The following is a 16338-nucleotide window of genomic DNA, read 5'->3' on the forward strand; positions in this document are numbered from 1 at the left end:
CGATCAATATACGCTTATTGAGATTTTTTTTAACCAAGAATATGTAGAATGAAGAATACATATCGGGCTAAACTGAGCAAAAAAGTGTTTTTTTAAATATATTTTTGGGGCATATTTATTATAGCAAAAAGTAAAAAATAATGCGTTTTTTTTTTCAAAATTGTCGCTGTTTTTTTTTGTTTATAGCGCAAAAAATAAAAACCGCAGAGGTGATCAAATACCACCAAAAGAAAGCTCTATTTGTAGGGAAAAAATGACGTCAATTTTGTTTGGTTGCAAAGTCGAACGACCGCACAATTGTCAGTTAAAGCGACGCAGTGCCGAATCGCAAAAAGTACTCTGGTCAGGAAGGGGGGGGGGGTAAAATCTTCCCGGAGTTGAAGTGGTTAATATGTGTTTGGGTTTAAAGGGATGAGGGTGGCAACCCTATGTTCGGCCCATCCCTTCTTTCGAGTAAAACTTTTTTTAAAGCAATGTTACCCTATGTGCATGCTTACTCTATTGTGTCTGTCATCTGGTCATCTCATGGACCTTCGAGAGGCCACCACTTACGCGTCTGCAACCAACCAGAGGACCAGCGATGATCTAATCCAGCTTTTCTCAACCTTTTCAACACAGAGGAACCCTTGAAATAGTTCTCCGGTCTCAGCGGAACCCCTGTTAAAAATTAGAAATCTACAACTCATGATACATTCGTGTGATGGTCATTGGGAAGAATGGTCCTCACACTTGTGGTCATTGGGAAGAATGGTCCTCACACTTGTGGTCATTGGGAAGAATGGTCCTTACACTTGTGGTCATTGGGAAGAATGGTCCTTACACTTGTGGTCAGTGGGAAGAATGGTCCTCACACTTGTGGTCATTGGGAAGAATGGTCCTTACACTTGTGGTCATTGGGAAGAATGGTCCTCACACTTGTGGTCATTGGGAAGAATGGTCCTCACACTTGTGGTCATTGGGAAGAATGGTCCTTACACTTGTGGTCATTGGGAAGAATGGTCCTTACACTTGTGGTCATTGGGAAGAATGGTCCTCACACTTGTGGTCATTGGGAAGAATGGTCCTCACACTTGTGGTCATTGGGAAGAATGGTCCTTACACTTGTGGTCATTGGGAAGAATGGTCCTCACACTTGTGGTCATTGGGAAGAATGGTCCTTACACTTGTGGTTAGGGATGAGCTGAACACCCCCGGTTCGGTTCGCACCAGAACTTTCGAACGGACCGAAAATTCATACGAACTTTAGAACCCCATTGAAGTCTATGGGACTCGAACGTTCAAAATTAAAAGTGCTAATTTAAGTGGCTAATATGCAAGATACTGTCCTAAAAAGGGTTTGGGGACCTGGCTCCTGCCCCAGGGGACATGGGTCAATGCCTAAAATGTTTTTAAAAATGGCCGTTTTGGCGGAAGCTCTGATTTTAATGACGATTAAAGTGAAAAAAAAAGTGAAATATTCCTTTAAATATCGTGCCCGGGGGGGGGGATAGTATTTCTGTGAAGTGCCACGTGTTTCCCGTGTTTAGAACAGTCCCTGCACAAAATGACATTTAACGGAAATAACGTCATTTAAAACTGCTTGCGGTTTTAATGTTATATCTAGTTCCTGCAATATGGTTGAAAATAATTTTAAAACGAGCAAGATAGTTAGCTATATAGGTGGATATAGCGGTGTATACTGGGTTCAGAGCACGCAGACAGCACACAATCTCCTACAACTGACTGCAAGCTCTATTAAAAAAGAGAAATATAGCTAGCTATATAGGTTTATATAGCGGTGTATACTGCGGTCAGGGCACGCAGACAACAACCACTACAGAAGAGCAAGAACGCAAAATCGGCCGATAACGATCGGTGTGTACTGTGTTGAAGGTACACAGAACACCCACTAACTCCTACAGATGCCAACACACTACACAAGGCCGCCGCGCTGGTGGCCTTATATAGTGTGGGGCGTGTACTACACAGCCTGAGCTATGAATGGCCCCAGGCATCCTGCCTGTGGCCAATCATGGCTCTCCTCGCTGCCGGCGCTGTGATTGGCCAAGCATGCGGAGTCACAGTGCATGCTTGGCAAATCATGAGCCAGCAATGCACTGCGAGTGCATTTTGGGCCGTGAGCGCCACACGAATTTGGCACGAACGGTCCATAACGTTCGTAATTCGCCAAACGGGCGAACAGCCGATGTTCGAGTCGAAACATATGTTCGACTCGAACACGAAGCTCATCCCTAGTAGTGAGCGTACAGCTTGTATAACAGTGTAAATTTGCCGTCCCCTCAAAATAACTCAACACACAGCCATTAATGTCTAAACCACTGGCAACAAAAGTCAGGACACCCCTAAGTGAAAATGTCCAAATTGGGCCCAAAGTGTCAATATTTTGTGTGGGCCCCCATTATTTTCCAGAACTGCCTTAACCCTCTTGGGCATGGAGGTCACCAGAGCTTCACAGGTCACCACTGGAGTCCTCTTCCCCTCCCCCATGACTACATCATGGAGCTGGTGGATGTTAGAGACCTTCCCCTCCTCCACCTTCCTTTGAGGATCCCCTACAGATGATCAATAGGGTTTAGGTCTGGAGACATGCTTGGCCAGTCCATCACCTTTACCCTCAGCTTCTTTAGCAAGGCAGTGGTGGTCTTGGAGGTGTGTTTGGGGTAGTTATCATGTTGGAATACTGCCCTGCGGCCCAGTCTCTGAAGGGAGGGGATCATGCTATGCTTCAGTATGTCACAGTACATGTTGGCATTCATGGTCCCCTCAATAATCTGTAGCCCCCCAGTGCCGGCAGCACTTATGCAGCCCCAGACCATGACACTCCCACCACCATGCCTGACTGTAGACAAGACACACTTGTCTTTGTCCTCCTCACCTGGTTGCCCCCACACACGCTTGACACCATCTGACACCAAATAAGTTTATCTTGGTCTCATCAGACCACAGGACATGGTTCCAGTAATCCATCTCCTTAGTCTGCTTGTCTTCAACAAACTGTTTGCGGTCTTTCTTGTGCATCATCTTTAGAAGAGGCTTCCTTCTGGGACGACAGCCATGCAGACCAATTTGATGCAGTGTGTGGCATATGGTCTGAGCACTGACAGGCTGACTCCCCACCCCTACAACCTCTGCAGCAATGCTGGCAGCACTCATACGTCTATTTCCCAAAGACAACCTCTGGATATGACGCTGAGCACGTGACCTCAACTTCTTTGGTGGACCATGGCGAGGCCTGTTCTGAGGGGAACCTGTCCTGTTATACCGCTGTATGGTCTTGGCCACCGTGCTGGAGATCAGTTTCAGAGTCTTGGCAATCTTCTTATAGCCTAGGCCATCTTTATGTAGAGCAACAATTCTTATCTTCAGATCCTCAGAGAGTTATTTGCCATGAGGTGCCATGTTGTACTTCCAGTGACCAGTATGAGAGAGTGAGAACACCAAATTTAACACACCTGCTCCCCATTCACACCTGAGACCTGAGGGAAAATGGCTAATTGGGCCCAATTTGGACATTTTCACTTAGGGGTGTACTGATTCTTGTTGCCAGCGGTTTAGACATTAATGCCTGTGTGTTGAGTTATTTTGAGGGGACAGGAAATTTACACTGTTATACAAGCTGTACACTCACTACTTTACATTGTAGACAAGTGTCATTTCTTCAGAGTTGTTACATGAAAAGATAGAATAAAATATTTTCAAAAATATGAGAGGTGTACTTACTTTTGTGAAATACTGTATATATGCGCCGAACAGAGTCCATGACCAGCTATTACATATACCTATATATAAACTATATATATCACTGAAGGGAAAAAAATACACATGTCTACTGAAGGATCAAATAGCAATATGAATGTATTTGAATACCTGAAAATCCAATCAGAGTAGTCCAATCGTATATATGTGTGTGTATCTGTAATCTGCACCACACAAAACCCCACACAATGTATGTGGCAAGAAAGCAGTCTAAAGCCTCGTACACACGAACGGATTGTTGGCCAACAGAGCGTCAGACTTTTGTCCGAAGCACGCGTGCCGGGATCTTGTCTTGCATACTAACGGCACACAATTGTCGGCCAACAAACACTAACGTAGTGACGTACTACGTGGAATTTCAGCTCTTGAGCGCCACCCTTTGGGCACCTTCTGCTATTGTTGTGTTTGGTGAGCATTGATTCCGAGCACGCGTGTTTTGTACTATGGACTTTTGTTTGACGGACCGTTGTCCACCCGAAAATTTACTAGCCTGCCGGAAAGTTGGACATCAATTGTCTGATGGAGCATACCAACGGTCGGATTTTAGGGCAACGGTCCATCATCACACAATTCCCGGCTGAACATCCGATCGTGTGTACGAGGCTTTAGTGGAGAAACCCCATCCCCCATTCCCCCCCCCCCCCCCATATCTGTCTCAGGACAGGTTCACTTTATGGTGGACTGACACCCTCACTAAATATCACGAAGAAGCAAACCTCTCTCTGTCCTTCACAATGTTGGACACCATCCAGAGTCGGGTCGGGTCATTGTGATCTTGTGGTAAATCTGATTAGCAAACATTTCATGGCCAATATAAACCTAAAATTCACAGAGATTTGTGTTTTTCCAGAGGACAAGCGAACCCATCTATAATAGTAAGTTCTACTTTCATTTATTTCATGATAGACTGATTGATTTTGTTTTCCAAAGCCGTGTAGGCTCATGCTGTCCATGTACTGGATGGAGACCCCGAGAAGAAGGCAATTGTAAATGTATCTAGAGAAATTGTAGAAAGCAATAGGAGACAGAGAGAGAGAGAGAGAGAGAGAGATCACCCTTTCCTCTCCAGAATCCGATTCCCCTTGCTTGTCAGCTGCCCAATCCCCTTGCTGAACTGATGGGACCCGGGCCCCAGACAGGAGGCCTGACTGTACTCCCTTAGGGCTTCCGGCTAGGACCAGAAAAGGGTCCACCTATGTTATATATTTCAACCACAAATTTATTTATTTTAAAATTTAAAGAATAATCACTTTACGGTAGATCCATATGAACCAACGTTTATTTCTATTGGTCCAGTGCATCACACACATCAGGACCTTTAAAGCATAGGGTGTGCAAGGAAACTTGTAATGCCTCGTACACACGACCAGACTTTTCAACATCAAAAGTCTGACGGAATGATTCCGGCAGACTATTCGATCGTGTGTGGGGGCTGCAGCGGACTTTTGATTTGCAAAAGTCTGACAGACTTTAGAAATGGAACATGTTTCAAATTTTTCCGACAGAACTCTGCCGGACCCAGTTCCTACTGAGAAATCCACTCGTGTGTGTGCTAGTCTGACGGACTAAAACCGACGTGAGGGCAGCTATTGGCTACTGGCTATGAACTTCCTTATTCTAGTCCAGTCGTACGTCATCGCGTTCGAATCCGTCGGACTTTGGTGTGATTGTGTGTGGCCAAGTCCGTTCATTCGGAAAGTCCGTCAGAACTCCGTCAGAACTCCGTCAGAACTCCGTCGAAAGTCTGTCAGAATTAGTCCCTCGAAAAGTCTGGTCGTGTGTATGCGGCATAAGGGTTTCAAAGGACTTCATATCAAATAACTTTTCCCAAGCCATAGACAGGGAGAATGCATCTTTGAACCTGGGCTTTGGACCCCATTAGAGGGTAAGTGGTAGACGTTTTTGGAAAAAGTTATATGGAGGATAACTGGCGAGAGTTCCAAAGGACCCCTTTTTAGAAGTTTACTGGTAATAAACTCAACATGTATTTTGTTTTACAGAGGTGTCGGTGTGAAAGAAAGATGAAGATTCTTCTTCTCCTCCAGTTGTTCATCTCGCTGATCCTTGCAGCTGGCCCTTGCAAACCCAACCAAGGACACAGCTACAACCTTTTCTGGGAATGCCTGATGGCAGATGTATCTGAATCTCAAATGGACTTTGCCGTGAGGATTTATCAACACATTTCAGCACCAACGATGAGACCCTCACCAAACCTATTAATTTCACCGATCAGCATCTACACAACCTTTTCCATGCTGGCTCTCGGTGCCCGATCAAGAACTCACAAGGAAATTCTCATCGCCTTAGGCCTGGAGGACACCGTGACCGACGAGGAGCTGCATGATGCCAATAGAAAGCTCCTTCAAGTGTTAAGTCAGCCAGCCAATGACATGGAATTCAAGGATCATAAAGAGGTCTTCATAGACGAGTCGGTAAAGATTTTACCAGAATACAAACAGAACATGGCTCAATACTACAACGCCTCCATTAGTACCATCAACTTCAATGACCCTGAGAATACAGAGAAAACAATATTTAAGCTTGTGAGTGACAGAGCAGACAATAAGAAACAGAATATGGTTATCCTAGACAATGCAAGATTCCAAGGTAAGTCCATTTTACTGTTGACTGCAGAAAAGAGATTTTGAAACCTGATTCCCCCGTACACACGAGCGGAATTTCTGTTGGAAAAATCTTGGATGGTTTTTCTGTCGGAATTCCACTCAAGCTTGGCTTGCCTACACACAGGTCACACAAAAGTTCTCTGAACTTTCGACCTTCAAGAACGTACGTTCACGTGACGTACCACAGTACGACGAGCCGAGAAAAGTAAGTTCAATGCTTCCGAGCATGCGTCGAGTTGTTTCCGAGCATGCATAGGAATTTTGCACATCGGAATTTGTACAGAGGATTGGAATTTCCGATCTGAACTTTTTCCGACCGAAAAATTGAGAACATGATTTTGCTGGTGGAATTTCCGATCGTGTGTACAGGGCATAAGATATTAACCGTTGCTGCACAGGAATCATATACAGATGGATATAGAAAAGCTGCAAGACGAAATCAGTGGGCTCCTGATTCACATGACAGTCGGTGATCTCATTGAGACTTGCCAGTTGACCAGGGCCTCCAAAGCAAGTATGGCGAAAGGTAAAACCCGGTGCCCCTACATGCGGCTAGTCAATGAGGTGATCAGATGAACTGGTCGAGACTGAAAGTGAAGAGGCGGTGACACGATTTCTCCAAGCCACGAAGAGGCTTCCGAGCGTACGTTGACTTGTTTTCCGAGCATGCGTGTCTTTTTTGCGCATCGGAATTGCATACAGACGAACGGAATCTCAGTCAAGAACTTTTTCCGTCGGAAAAATAGAGAACCAGCTCTCAATCTTTTGCTGGCGGAAATTCAGACAGAAAACGTTGGATGGAGCGTACACACAGTCGGAATATCCAACCAAAAGCTCCCATCACACTTTTTTTGACAGAAATTCCGCTTGTGTGTACGGGGCATAAGATGTCACATCAACCATCGGACTAACTTTTTCAAGAGCCTATCACAAAAGACACTTGTAGGCCAGTGTTTGTATCATGGTTACGTGATAGTTTATGTTTACAAGGGTTTTATTGGAGATGTGCAAAGAGAGATCACACAAATACGTTTAGATATAACGCTTCAGTAACCGCTTCAGCCCCAGAAGATTTGGCTGCTCAGTGACCGGGATATTTTTTTGCGATTCGGCACTGCGTCAATTGTTTAACTGGCGATTGCGCAGTCGCCCGACGTTGTACCCAAACAACATTGACGTCCTTTTTTCCCCACAAATAGATCTTTCTTTTGGTGGTATTTGATCATCTCTGTGTTTTTTTATTTTTTAGCTCCATAAACAAAAAAAGAGCGACAGTTTTAAAAAAACAAAACACAAAATTTTGTGCTTTATTTGCTGTAATAAATATCCCCAATTTTTGTTATAAAAAGCAATTTTTTTTTCTTCAGTTTTCCTCATTAATTCTTCTAAATATTTTTGATAATAAAAATCGCAATAAGCGTATATTGATTGGTTTGCGCAAAAGTTACAAAATAGGGATAGTTTTATGGCATTTTTATTATCTTTTTTTTTTTTTTTACTAGTAATGGCGGTGACCTGCGATTTTTATCGGGTCTGCGACATTATGACGGACACTTCGGACACTTTTGACAAATTTTTGGGACGATTGACAATTATACAGCGATCAGTGCTATAAAAATGCACTAATTACTGTGTAAATGTCACTGGCAGGGAAGGGGTTAACACTAGGGGGCGAGCAAGGGGTTAACTGCGTTCCCTGGTGTGTGTTCTAACTGTATGGGGAGGTGGCTGACTATAGGAGATGACAAATCTTTGTTCCTAGCTAGTAGGAACTCATGATCTTCCTCTCTGTCACGTACCTGGTGGGTGAGCCTGACATGCGGGGGAAGGCCTCTTGTATGGCTCCGGTTCGTGAGCCGCTGAGAGTGGGACAGCAGGCTCAAGAACATGGCAGGGTGAGAGTGCCTATGATCAGTCCAGAAGTCTGTACCAGTAGAGGCCAGGAACTCCCGAACAGGAAGCTGTAACACAGCAGGCAGCAGGCTGGAGAGACGGCACATGGCTGGTAGACTTGGCAGAAGACAGGCAGAGGTGCACCACCAGAAACTGGAGCCTGAAGCAGGCTGGGCAGCAAGGAGCAGGGTCAGACGGGCCGGGATGACAACAGATGGGCAGATCAGGCAGAGGCAGCAGGCAGGAGCGTAGTCAGGTCACAGGCAGGCTTTTGCAAGAGACGGGCAGATCAGGCATAAACAGCAGGCAGAGGTGTAGTCGGGTCACAGGCAGGTTTGGCAAAAGATGCTGGGTAACAGGAACTGGAGACAGAGATCAGTCCGTGGGAAGCCGGAGATCCGGGCAGGAGGCGGGCAGAGGTAGTCGGGAGCAAGCCGGATCGGTATCATTCATACACACAGGAATCAGGATTCAGGTAACGCTGTAGACCAAGCAGCAACTTGTCAATCTAGACTCTCAGTTTAAATAGACTAACTGGTGCCAGTTCTGATGACAGGTGCGCGCACGTGGACGAGTGATTGCGCACGCACATGCGCATTTACAGATGCGCCAGTGGCCGTTCTGGCTCTCTTGGTTGGCACCTGCGCACAGGTATGTGCCTGGCAGCTGTAGTCTGCAGATGTCTTCCCTGGCACTCTCCTCCTAACAGAACAGGAATTTGTGTGTTTACACACACACACGTCCTTGTTCTGCCTCTCGTGTCTGCAATCGTACGTGGCCGCCCATCATCACGACCACCGGCCATGGGCATCGTCACTCTCGCAGTGCAGCGGGCGCGCCTGCTATCCCGCTTAAAGGAGCCAACGTAGAGCTACGACGGGTTTGCAGGATAGTGCTTGCCCTGCCGCAGTATAATGACGGCAGCTGGTCGGCAAGCGGTTAAGCAATGACCGAGACAGATAACAAATGTAATAATATTTGAAAATATAACCAGTAGGGTTGCACCGATACCGAGACTGGTATTGGTGCCGATACTAAGCATTTGCACAAGTATAAGTACTCGTGCAAAGGCTCCGATACCTGAGACCAACCTTTTCAGCTGTCAGCAGGATTCAGCAGGATGATCAGTCCCAAGCGCATGCGCGCCCCGCTAAAGACTGATTATTCCAAGTTGTCACCAGAGCAAGAGGTGAGGGAAAGTCCTCCAATGGTGACAGATTTTCTACTAACAACCATTTAAGAAGGGAATTTCCCAGCACTATTCATAGATTTCCTCTCATTGGCTGCTCAAAAAACAAGAAGTAAAAAATCTCCCAAGCAGGACACACGGCAACAAACAACCTAACAAGAGTTTTAAAAGTGGCAGAACTTTCAGTTTGCTGCTGAAGTAGTTTGCAGATCATAAAGGGCGGCACAATTTGGCTTCTCGTCTTGGGTACTAAAGGACAAGATGAAGATGCAATAATCACATATAGTTTTTAAGAAAATATTTTTAAAGTGTATGTATAGCAGAAAACTTTTTTTTTATGGTTTAACCACTTAAGGACCAGAAGGATTTGTCCCCATAATGAGGGGCCATTTTTTTTTTTGCAATTCGGCACTGTGTCAACGACCACGCAACTGACAATTGCGCGGTCGTGGGACGTTGTATCCAAACAAAATTGGCGTCCTTTTCCCACCACAAATAGAGCTTTCTCTTGGTGGTATTTGATCACCTCTGCAGTTTTTTGCGCTATAAACAAAAAAAACAAAAAAAACTAAAAAAATAATAAAAAAATAATTCATTTATATATATATATATATATATATATATATATATATATATATATATATATATATATATATATATATATATATATATGTATACACACACACACACACACACACACACACACACACACATATATATATATATATATAAATAAAAATAAAAATAAAATAAATAAATTATATATTATATTATATTATATTATATTATATATATATATATATATATATATATACATATTTTTTTTTATTTAGTATATATAAATATCCCCTAAATAAAAATAACAAAAAGAAAAAAAACACATTTCTATATATATATATATAGAAATGTGTTTTTTTTCTTTTTGTTATTTTTATTTAGGGGATATTTATATATACTAAATAAAAAAAAAAAAAAAAAAAAATATATATATATATATATATATATATATATATATATATATATATATATATATATATATATATATATATATATATATATATATAATATAATATATAATTTATTTATTTTATATATATATTTTTTTTTTTAATTTTTTTTTATTTAGTATATATAAATATCCCCTAAATAAAAATAACAAAAAGAAAAAAAAAACACATTTCTTCATCAGTTTAGGCCAATATATATACTTCTACATATTTTTGGTAAAAACATTTAAAAAAAACACAATACGTATATATCGATTAGTTTGCGCAAAAGTTATAGCGTCTACAATATAGGGGATAATCTTATGACATTTTTTATTATTTATTTTTTACTAGTAATGGCGGTGACCTGCGATTTTTAGGGGGACTGCAACGTTGCGGCAGAACAGATCGGATGCTTTTGACACTTTTTTTTGGGACCATTGGCATTTATAAAGGGATCAGAGCTAAAAATAGGCAGCACAGTGGTGTAGTGGTGTAGTGGTTAGCACCTTCACCTAGCAGCAATAGGGTTGCTGGTTCAAATCCTGACCACGACACCATCTGCCTGGAGTTTGCATGTTCTCCCTGTGCCTGCGTGGGTTTCCTCCCACACTCCAAAGACATGCTGGTAGGTTAATTAGACCCTATCCAAAAAAATTGGCCATAATATGTGTATGTGTATGTCAATGTTGTAAGTGTGTCAGGACTCTACAGGTTAAAGGACCGTATAAATAGCTGCAGATGGACACCAGTGGCAAGAAAAGCACCCTGAGGCTATTCAGTTCGTATAGATAGCGCTATACAAGTCATTCATTCATTCATTCATCAGGTAGGGCCGGAGTACCCACTGGCTCTTAACCCTGCCTTGGCCTCTTATGTTCTGCTGGAGACCTGCGTCTTGTAGCCTTCCACATGTAGGGGGACTGCTGGGACCTGCCACCAAGTTTTTGGAGACCACCACTATGGACTTCGCATGCATGGACTCTCACATGTGCAGGTATGCTGGGGCAGCCGCATCTATAGTTAGGGTAGATAGGGAAAAGACTTGTTGCACTTTCTGGAACTGTTATGCTGAGATTCTTCAGTAAAACCTTTGAAATTCTGCCATGCTTGGTCTAAAGTTATTTGAAAGGGGTGTATGACAGCAACCAGTGTATTAAGACACAACCCCTGCAGCGTGGGTCAGATAAAGCGCATTGGGGTATGAAGACAAGATCATAAGAGTTAAGAGTACATTACCAAGGGGTAATGAAGATCTAGCAACCAGTACAAGCAGCCTGTCGTGAGGCATGTACCTGTGGCAGGTGGGGCATCCTCTTGTTGTAAGGGAGTTGTTGTTGGCATTATCTGCCCTGGTGGTCTGCCTCCAATGGCAATGGGATTGGATCAGCACCACAGAGGTCCCTGGCCTGGCCACTAGGTACAGAAGAGGAATAGGTAGTACTGTACTCATGGAGCCCATGCCAAAATCATATTGGGATCCCATTCTGCTACTGGAAGGGAGGTAGCAGAGCTTTACTGGACAGGTGGATGGGCATAGGCTCAGCGTTTCCCTCCTAATTGCAAAAAGTGATAGTAGTGGTGTACATTGATTCATGGCCTGAGAGAGTTAGCTGGAGTCCAGCTTATCTGCTGAAGTGTATACAGTGTATGGCCATCTCTAAGTTTGATGACTAACCACTTCAATACAGGGCACTTAAACACCTTCCTGCCCAGACCAATTTTGAGCTTTCAGCGCTGTCGCACTTTGAATGACAATTGCGCGGTCATGCTACACTGTACCCAAATGAAATTTTTATCATTTTTTTTTCCACAAATAGAGCTTTCTTTTGGTGGTATTTGATCACCTCTACGGTTTTTATTTTTTGCGCTACAAATAAAAAAATACCGAAAATTTTGAAAATAAAAAATGTTTTTTTTTGTTTCAGTTTAAAAACTTTGTAAATAAGTACGTTTTCTCCTTCACTGATGGGCACTGATGGGGCTACACTGATGGGCACTGATAAGGCGGCACTGATGGGCACCAATGTGGCACCAATGAAGTGGCACTGATAGGCGGCACTGATGGGCGACACGGATGGGCGACACGGACGGACACTGATAGGTGGCACAAATTGGCACTGATAGCTGGCACGGATGGGCGGCACGGATGGGCGGCATGGATGGGCATGGATAGGCGGCACAGGTGGGCATGGATAGGCAGCACAGGTGGGCACTCATAGGCGGCACAGGTGGGAACTCATAGGCGGCACAGGTGGGCACTCATAGGCGGCATCGGTGTTATACTATAGTAATGGATGCCAATCATTGCCAAACAATAATGCATGCCAATCAGTGATGCCCATTGTGGGCACTGATTGGCATCCATTATGGGCACTGATTGGCACCCATTGTGCTGACTGGCATCCCTGGTGGTCTAGGGAGGATTATGACCTTTATTACCTTTTCCCTGGTGGTCTGGTGGCGTCCCTGGTGGTCCAGTGTGGGCATCCTCGGGGGGGCTGTGCTGATAATCGATCAGCACAGACCTCCCCTTCAGAGGAGCAGCCGATCGGCTCTCCTCTACTCGCGTCTGACAGACGCGAGTGAGGGAAAGCCGATCACCGGCTCTTCCCATTTACACTGTGATCAGCCGTGATTGGACACGGCTGATCACATGGTAAAGAGTCTCCGTCGGAGACTCTTTACCGAGATCGTAGTTGCCGGGTGTCAGACTGACACCCCGCAACAACGATCGCCGCGATGCGCGCCCCCGGGGGCACGCAGCTGCTCATAATCCTGATCACGTCATATGACGTCCGGTCAGGATTATGAAACCACTTTGCCGCCGTCAATTGCCTATGGGGCGGGCGGCAAGTGGTTAAGGTTGAGTTCCCCCAATGCCACGTACACACGATCGGACTTTCCGGCGCACCAGAGTTCATCGGACAATTCGATTGTGTGTGGGCTCCAGCTGACCTTTTCTTCCCAAAAGCCCGGCGGGCCTAGAAATAAAACTGGCTTCAAATCTTTCCGACGGACTCAAGTCCGGTCGAAAAATTTGGTCGTCTGTGTGCTAGTCTGACAGACTAAAACCAATGCTAGGCCAGCTATTGGCTACTGGCTATGAACTTCCTTATTCTACATCACATCATATTTAAATCCATCAGACTTTTGGTGTGATCGTGTGTGGCCAAAGTCCGTTCATTTGAAAGTCGGATTGTCCGCTGGACCAAGTCCGTCAAAGTCCGGTCATGTGTACGCGGCATAAAAGTGTCTTCCACCTTGTCCCGAGGCATTGATGAGCATGGCACAGTAAAGATACCCCCATCTGCAAGGTGATTGACTCTGTCTCAGGTTCCTAGCGTAGCCCAGAAGAGCTTTCTCTGGGGTAGGCCTCTCATGGGAGCCACACTTGGCACCCAATGAGGAGGAGAACATGGAGGAAGTACCACCCACCTACCTTCCCACTTTCATCCAGAGAGCCCTACTAAGCCTACCCTTCTTTCCACCCAGCTCATCCATTCATAGAAGCCATACTACAACTTTCTACAAATTAAACATTATCTATAAATGGAAGATGGGTGGATGATTGAAAGGTCCACCCCCTCCATTCATAGATCCCAAATAAATTATAGTTTACATTTAAAACAACCATCTTTTGTTTCCTGCAGGTAAATGGCAATCGGAATTTCACAAAGAAAATACAGAGAAGAGAAACTTCATGTTAAATGAGGAGAAAACAAAGTTAGTGCCAACGATGCACCAGCAGGGAATGTATATGACGTACAAGGACACAGAGGTGGAATGTGATGTGGTGGAAGTGCCATACGCGGGTAACATATCCCTTCTCGTCATCGTACCAAAACTGGGTGATATAGACCGTGTGGTACAAACACTGACCCCCCAGAGGATAAAAAACTACTTTAGTTTCATGAAAACCAGGTATACATGAGAGTTGTGTAGTAGAATTTCACATTAACCAATATATATTTTATGTTATTATTATTATTAATAATATATAGTAGTGGTTTTATCAATATTATTATTCAATAAGTAAAGCAATAGTTAGTAATCTTTAATAATGTATACTATGCTTTCCATAGATTTAGAAAGACTTAATTTAAAATGTTGAACTTTAGATGACCTCTCTGCTTCTTTCTCATACTTTTTACAAGATGGTTTATTGGGTGAAAGTTCATTAGGATAGTTCATTTTTAGTTTTTAAGTAAGCGCTAATTAGAAAAGAAAACACTTGACAGCAGATAAATCACAGAGATAAGATAAGAACATATTATACAGGTGGTCTAGAAATAATTATGTGGAAAGTTCATTCTTCCGAAGTCGTAAATCTGTCTTATCAGGACAAGGAGGGTTTGATTTAACACAGCTGGGTGCCATACTGTCTCTACACAGGTGTTTTTAATTGGACAAAACCAGTTATAAATCACTTTAATGAACATACAGTATATGAATTCTGGGAATGAACAAGTTTGTCTGGTTGTAGAACAGGTGTCAGGTTTATGGATGGTTACATTGATGTAGATTTTAGCAACCAATCATATCTAGGAGAGATGGCTAAGATAAGGCTTGTAAAAGGGCATATAAATGCAAGTTCTACAATGGTTAGACAGACACGTCTAGATAGGCGTCTATCCGGCTCACCGATATATTTGCAGCCCTATCGCACGGGTTATAGCGGTGAGAACCAATAGGCAAATATCTGTTCCTTTTTTGTACCTTGTCTCCTCATACGAGTCAAAGAAAACCTGCGTCACCGAAGTCCTGCCTGGTTCGATACATTATTATTCTACTTCAGTGGCTTAAAAAAGTTTTAACACAAATCAGCCAAATAATCATACAAACAGAAATGTACAATGCAGGATACATTGACAATGATGACAGGATGGTAAAGGGATATACCACATGCCAAAAACTTTATATAACAGGCAATGCAACTATTGCAGTAACGGGGGCTGCTTAGGAGTAGACATGTGCAGTTCGTTTTGTTTCCCGAAATCAATATTTAGACAAATCTTTCATTATTCAGAGATTTGGATATATCCGACTACCCAAATTACAATGTAAACAAATTTTTACTGAATACTCCGAATAACAGAACTAAATTCGAATCTAATTTTTACATTGAACTCCAGTCGAAATCTAACTACACATATTGCTGAAATCAAAGCCTGTGTGTGTGTTATTAGAAGTAACATTTGGAAATAATTGCTGATTTTTGTTAAGCCAAAAGGTGATTTCAAGAGTCATTGTTATCGTTTGATGAAGATTCTTCTTTTGTTTGTTCACTTTGCTGCATTCAAATCGAAAACAATATAATGTTTTCGTTTGGACTGATTTGAAAATTTATTGATTTGAACGCTTTGAATCCAAAAAAAACGGTAAATTTGAAGAAGATTCGAAAATTCTGAATACGAATTGAACTAATCAACCGAATGGAAATAAATGAATTATTTAGAATCAAAACCAAACAAAACAATCCCCCCCCTCATGTCTGCTTAGGAGCAGGTTCCACTAATGCCGCTGTCACGTACCTTACAGTGGAGTCCGAATGCTGAGGGTGACCTCTTGCATGGTTCCGATCTCAACACCCCTGGTAGTGAGGACAGGGAGTGCTAAGACAGCGAAAGGGTGCAGGTGATTGCAGGCTGAAGACTGAAGCTCGGAGATACTGGATCCTCACGGAGGAGGGAGTGTAGACTGCTCACCGGAAGTGTTCAGCGGAAGCCAAGCGGGTAAGTAGGAATTAGGGATGAGCTTCGTGTTCGAGTCGAACATACGTTCGACTCGAACATCGGCGAATACCGAACGTTAGCGAGGAGAGCCATGATTGGCCACAGGCAGGATTCCTGTGGCCAATCATAGCTCAGGCTGTGTAGTACACACCCCA

The 16338-nt window shown here is 43.4% G+C and overlaps 1 protein-coding gene across 1 annotated transcript in view; it reads left to right on the top strand.

Annotated features, from left to right (window-relative positions):
* The first annotated feature begins 5760 nt into the window (after positions 1-5760).
* The window catches only part of LOC143956454 (serine protease inhibitor A6-like), a 29415-nt gene continuing 18837 nt past the window's right edge, over positions 5761-16338 (top strand). Inside the window, exons 1-2 of the mRNA XM_077466636.1 lie at positions 5761-6363; positions 14102-14372. Coding sequence (XP_077322762.1) covers positions 5778-6363; positions 14102-14372 — 857 coding nt within the window. The 5' untranslated portion in view covers positions 5761-5777. The remainder of the gene's footprint in view (positions 6364-14101; positions 14373-16338) is intronic.

This window comes from Lithobates pipiens, unplaced genomic scaffold (genome assembly GCF_037356315.1).
Source record: "Lithobates pipiens isolate NorthernLeopardFrog02 unplaced genomic scaffold, aLitPip1_a1.2 Scaffold_37, whole genome shotgun sequence".
Lineage (NCBI taxonomy): Eukaryota > Metazoa > Chordata > Amphibia > Anura > Ranidae > Lithobates > Lithobates pipiens.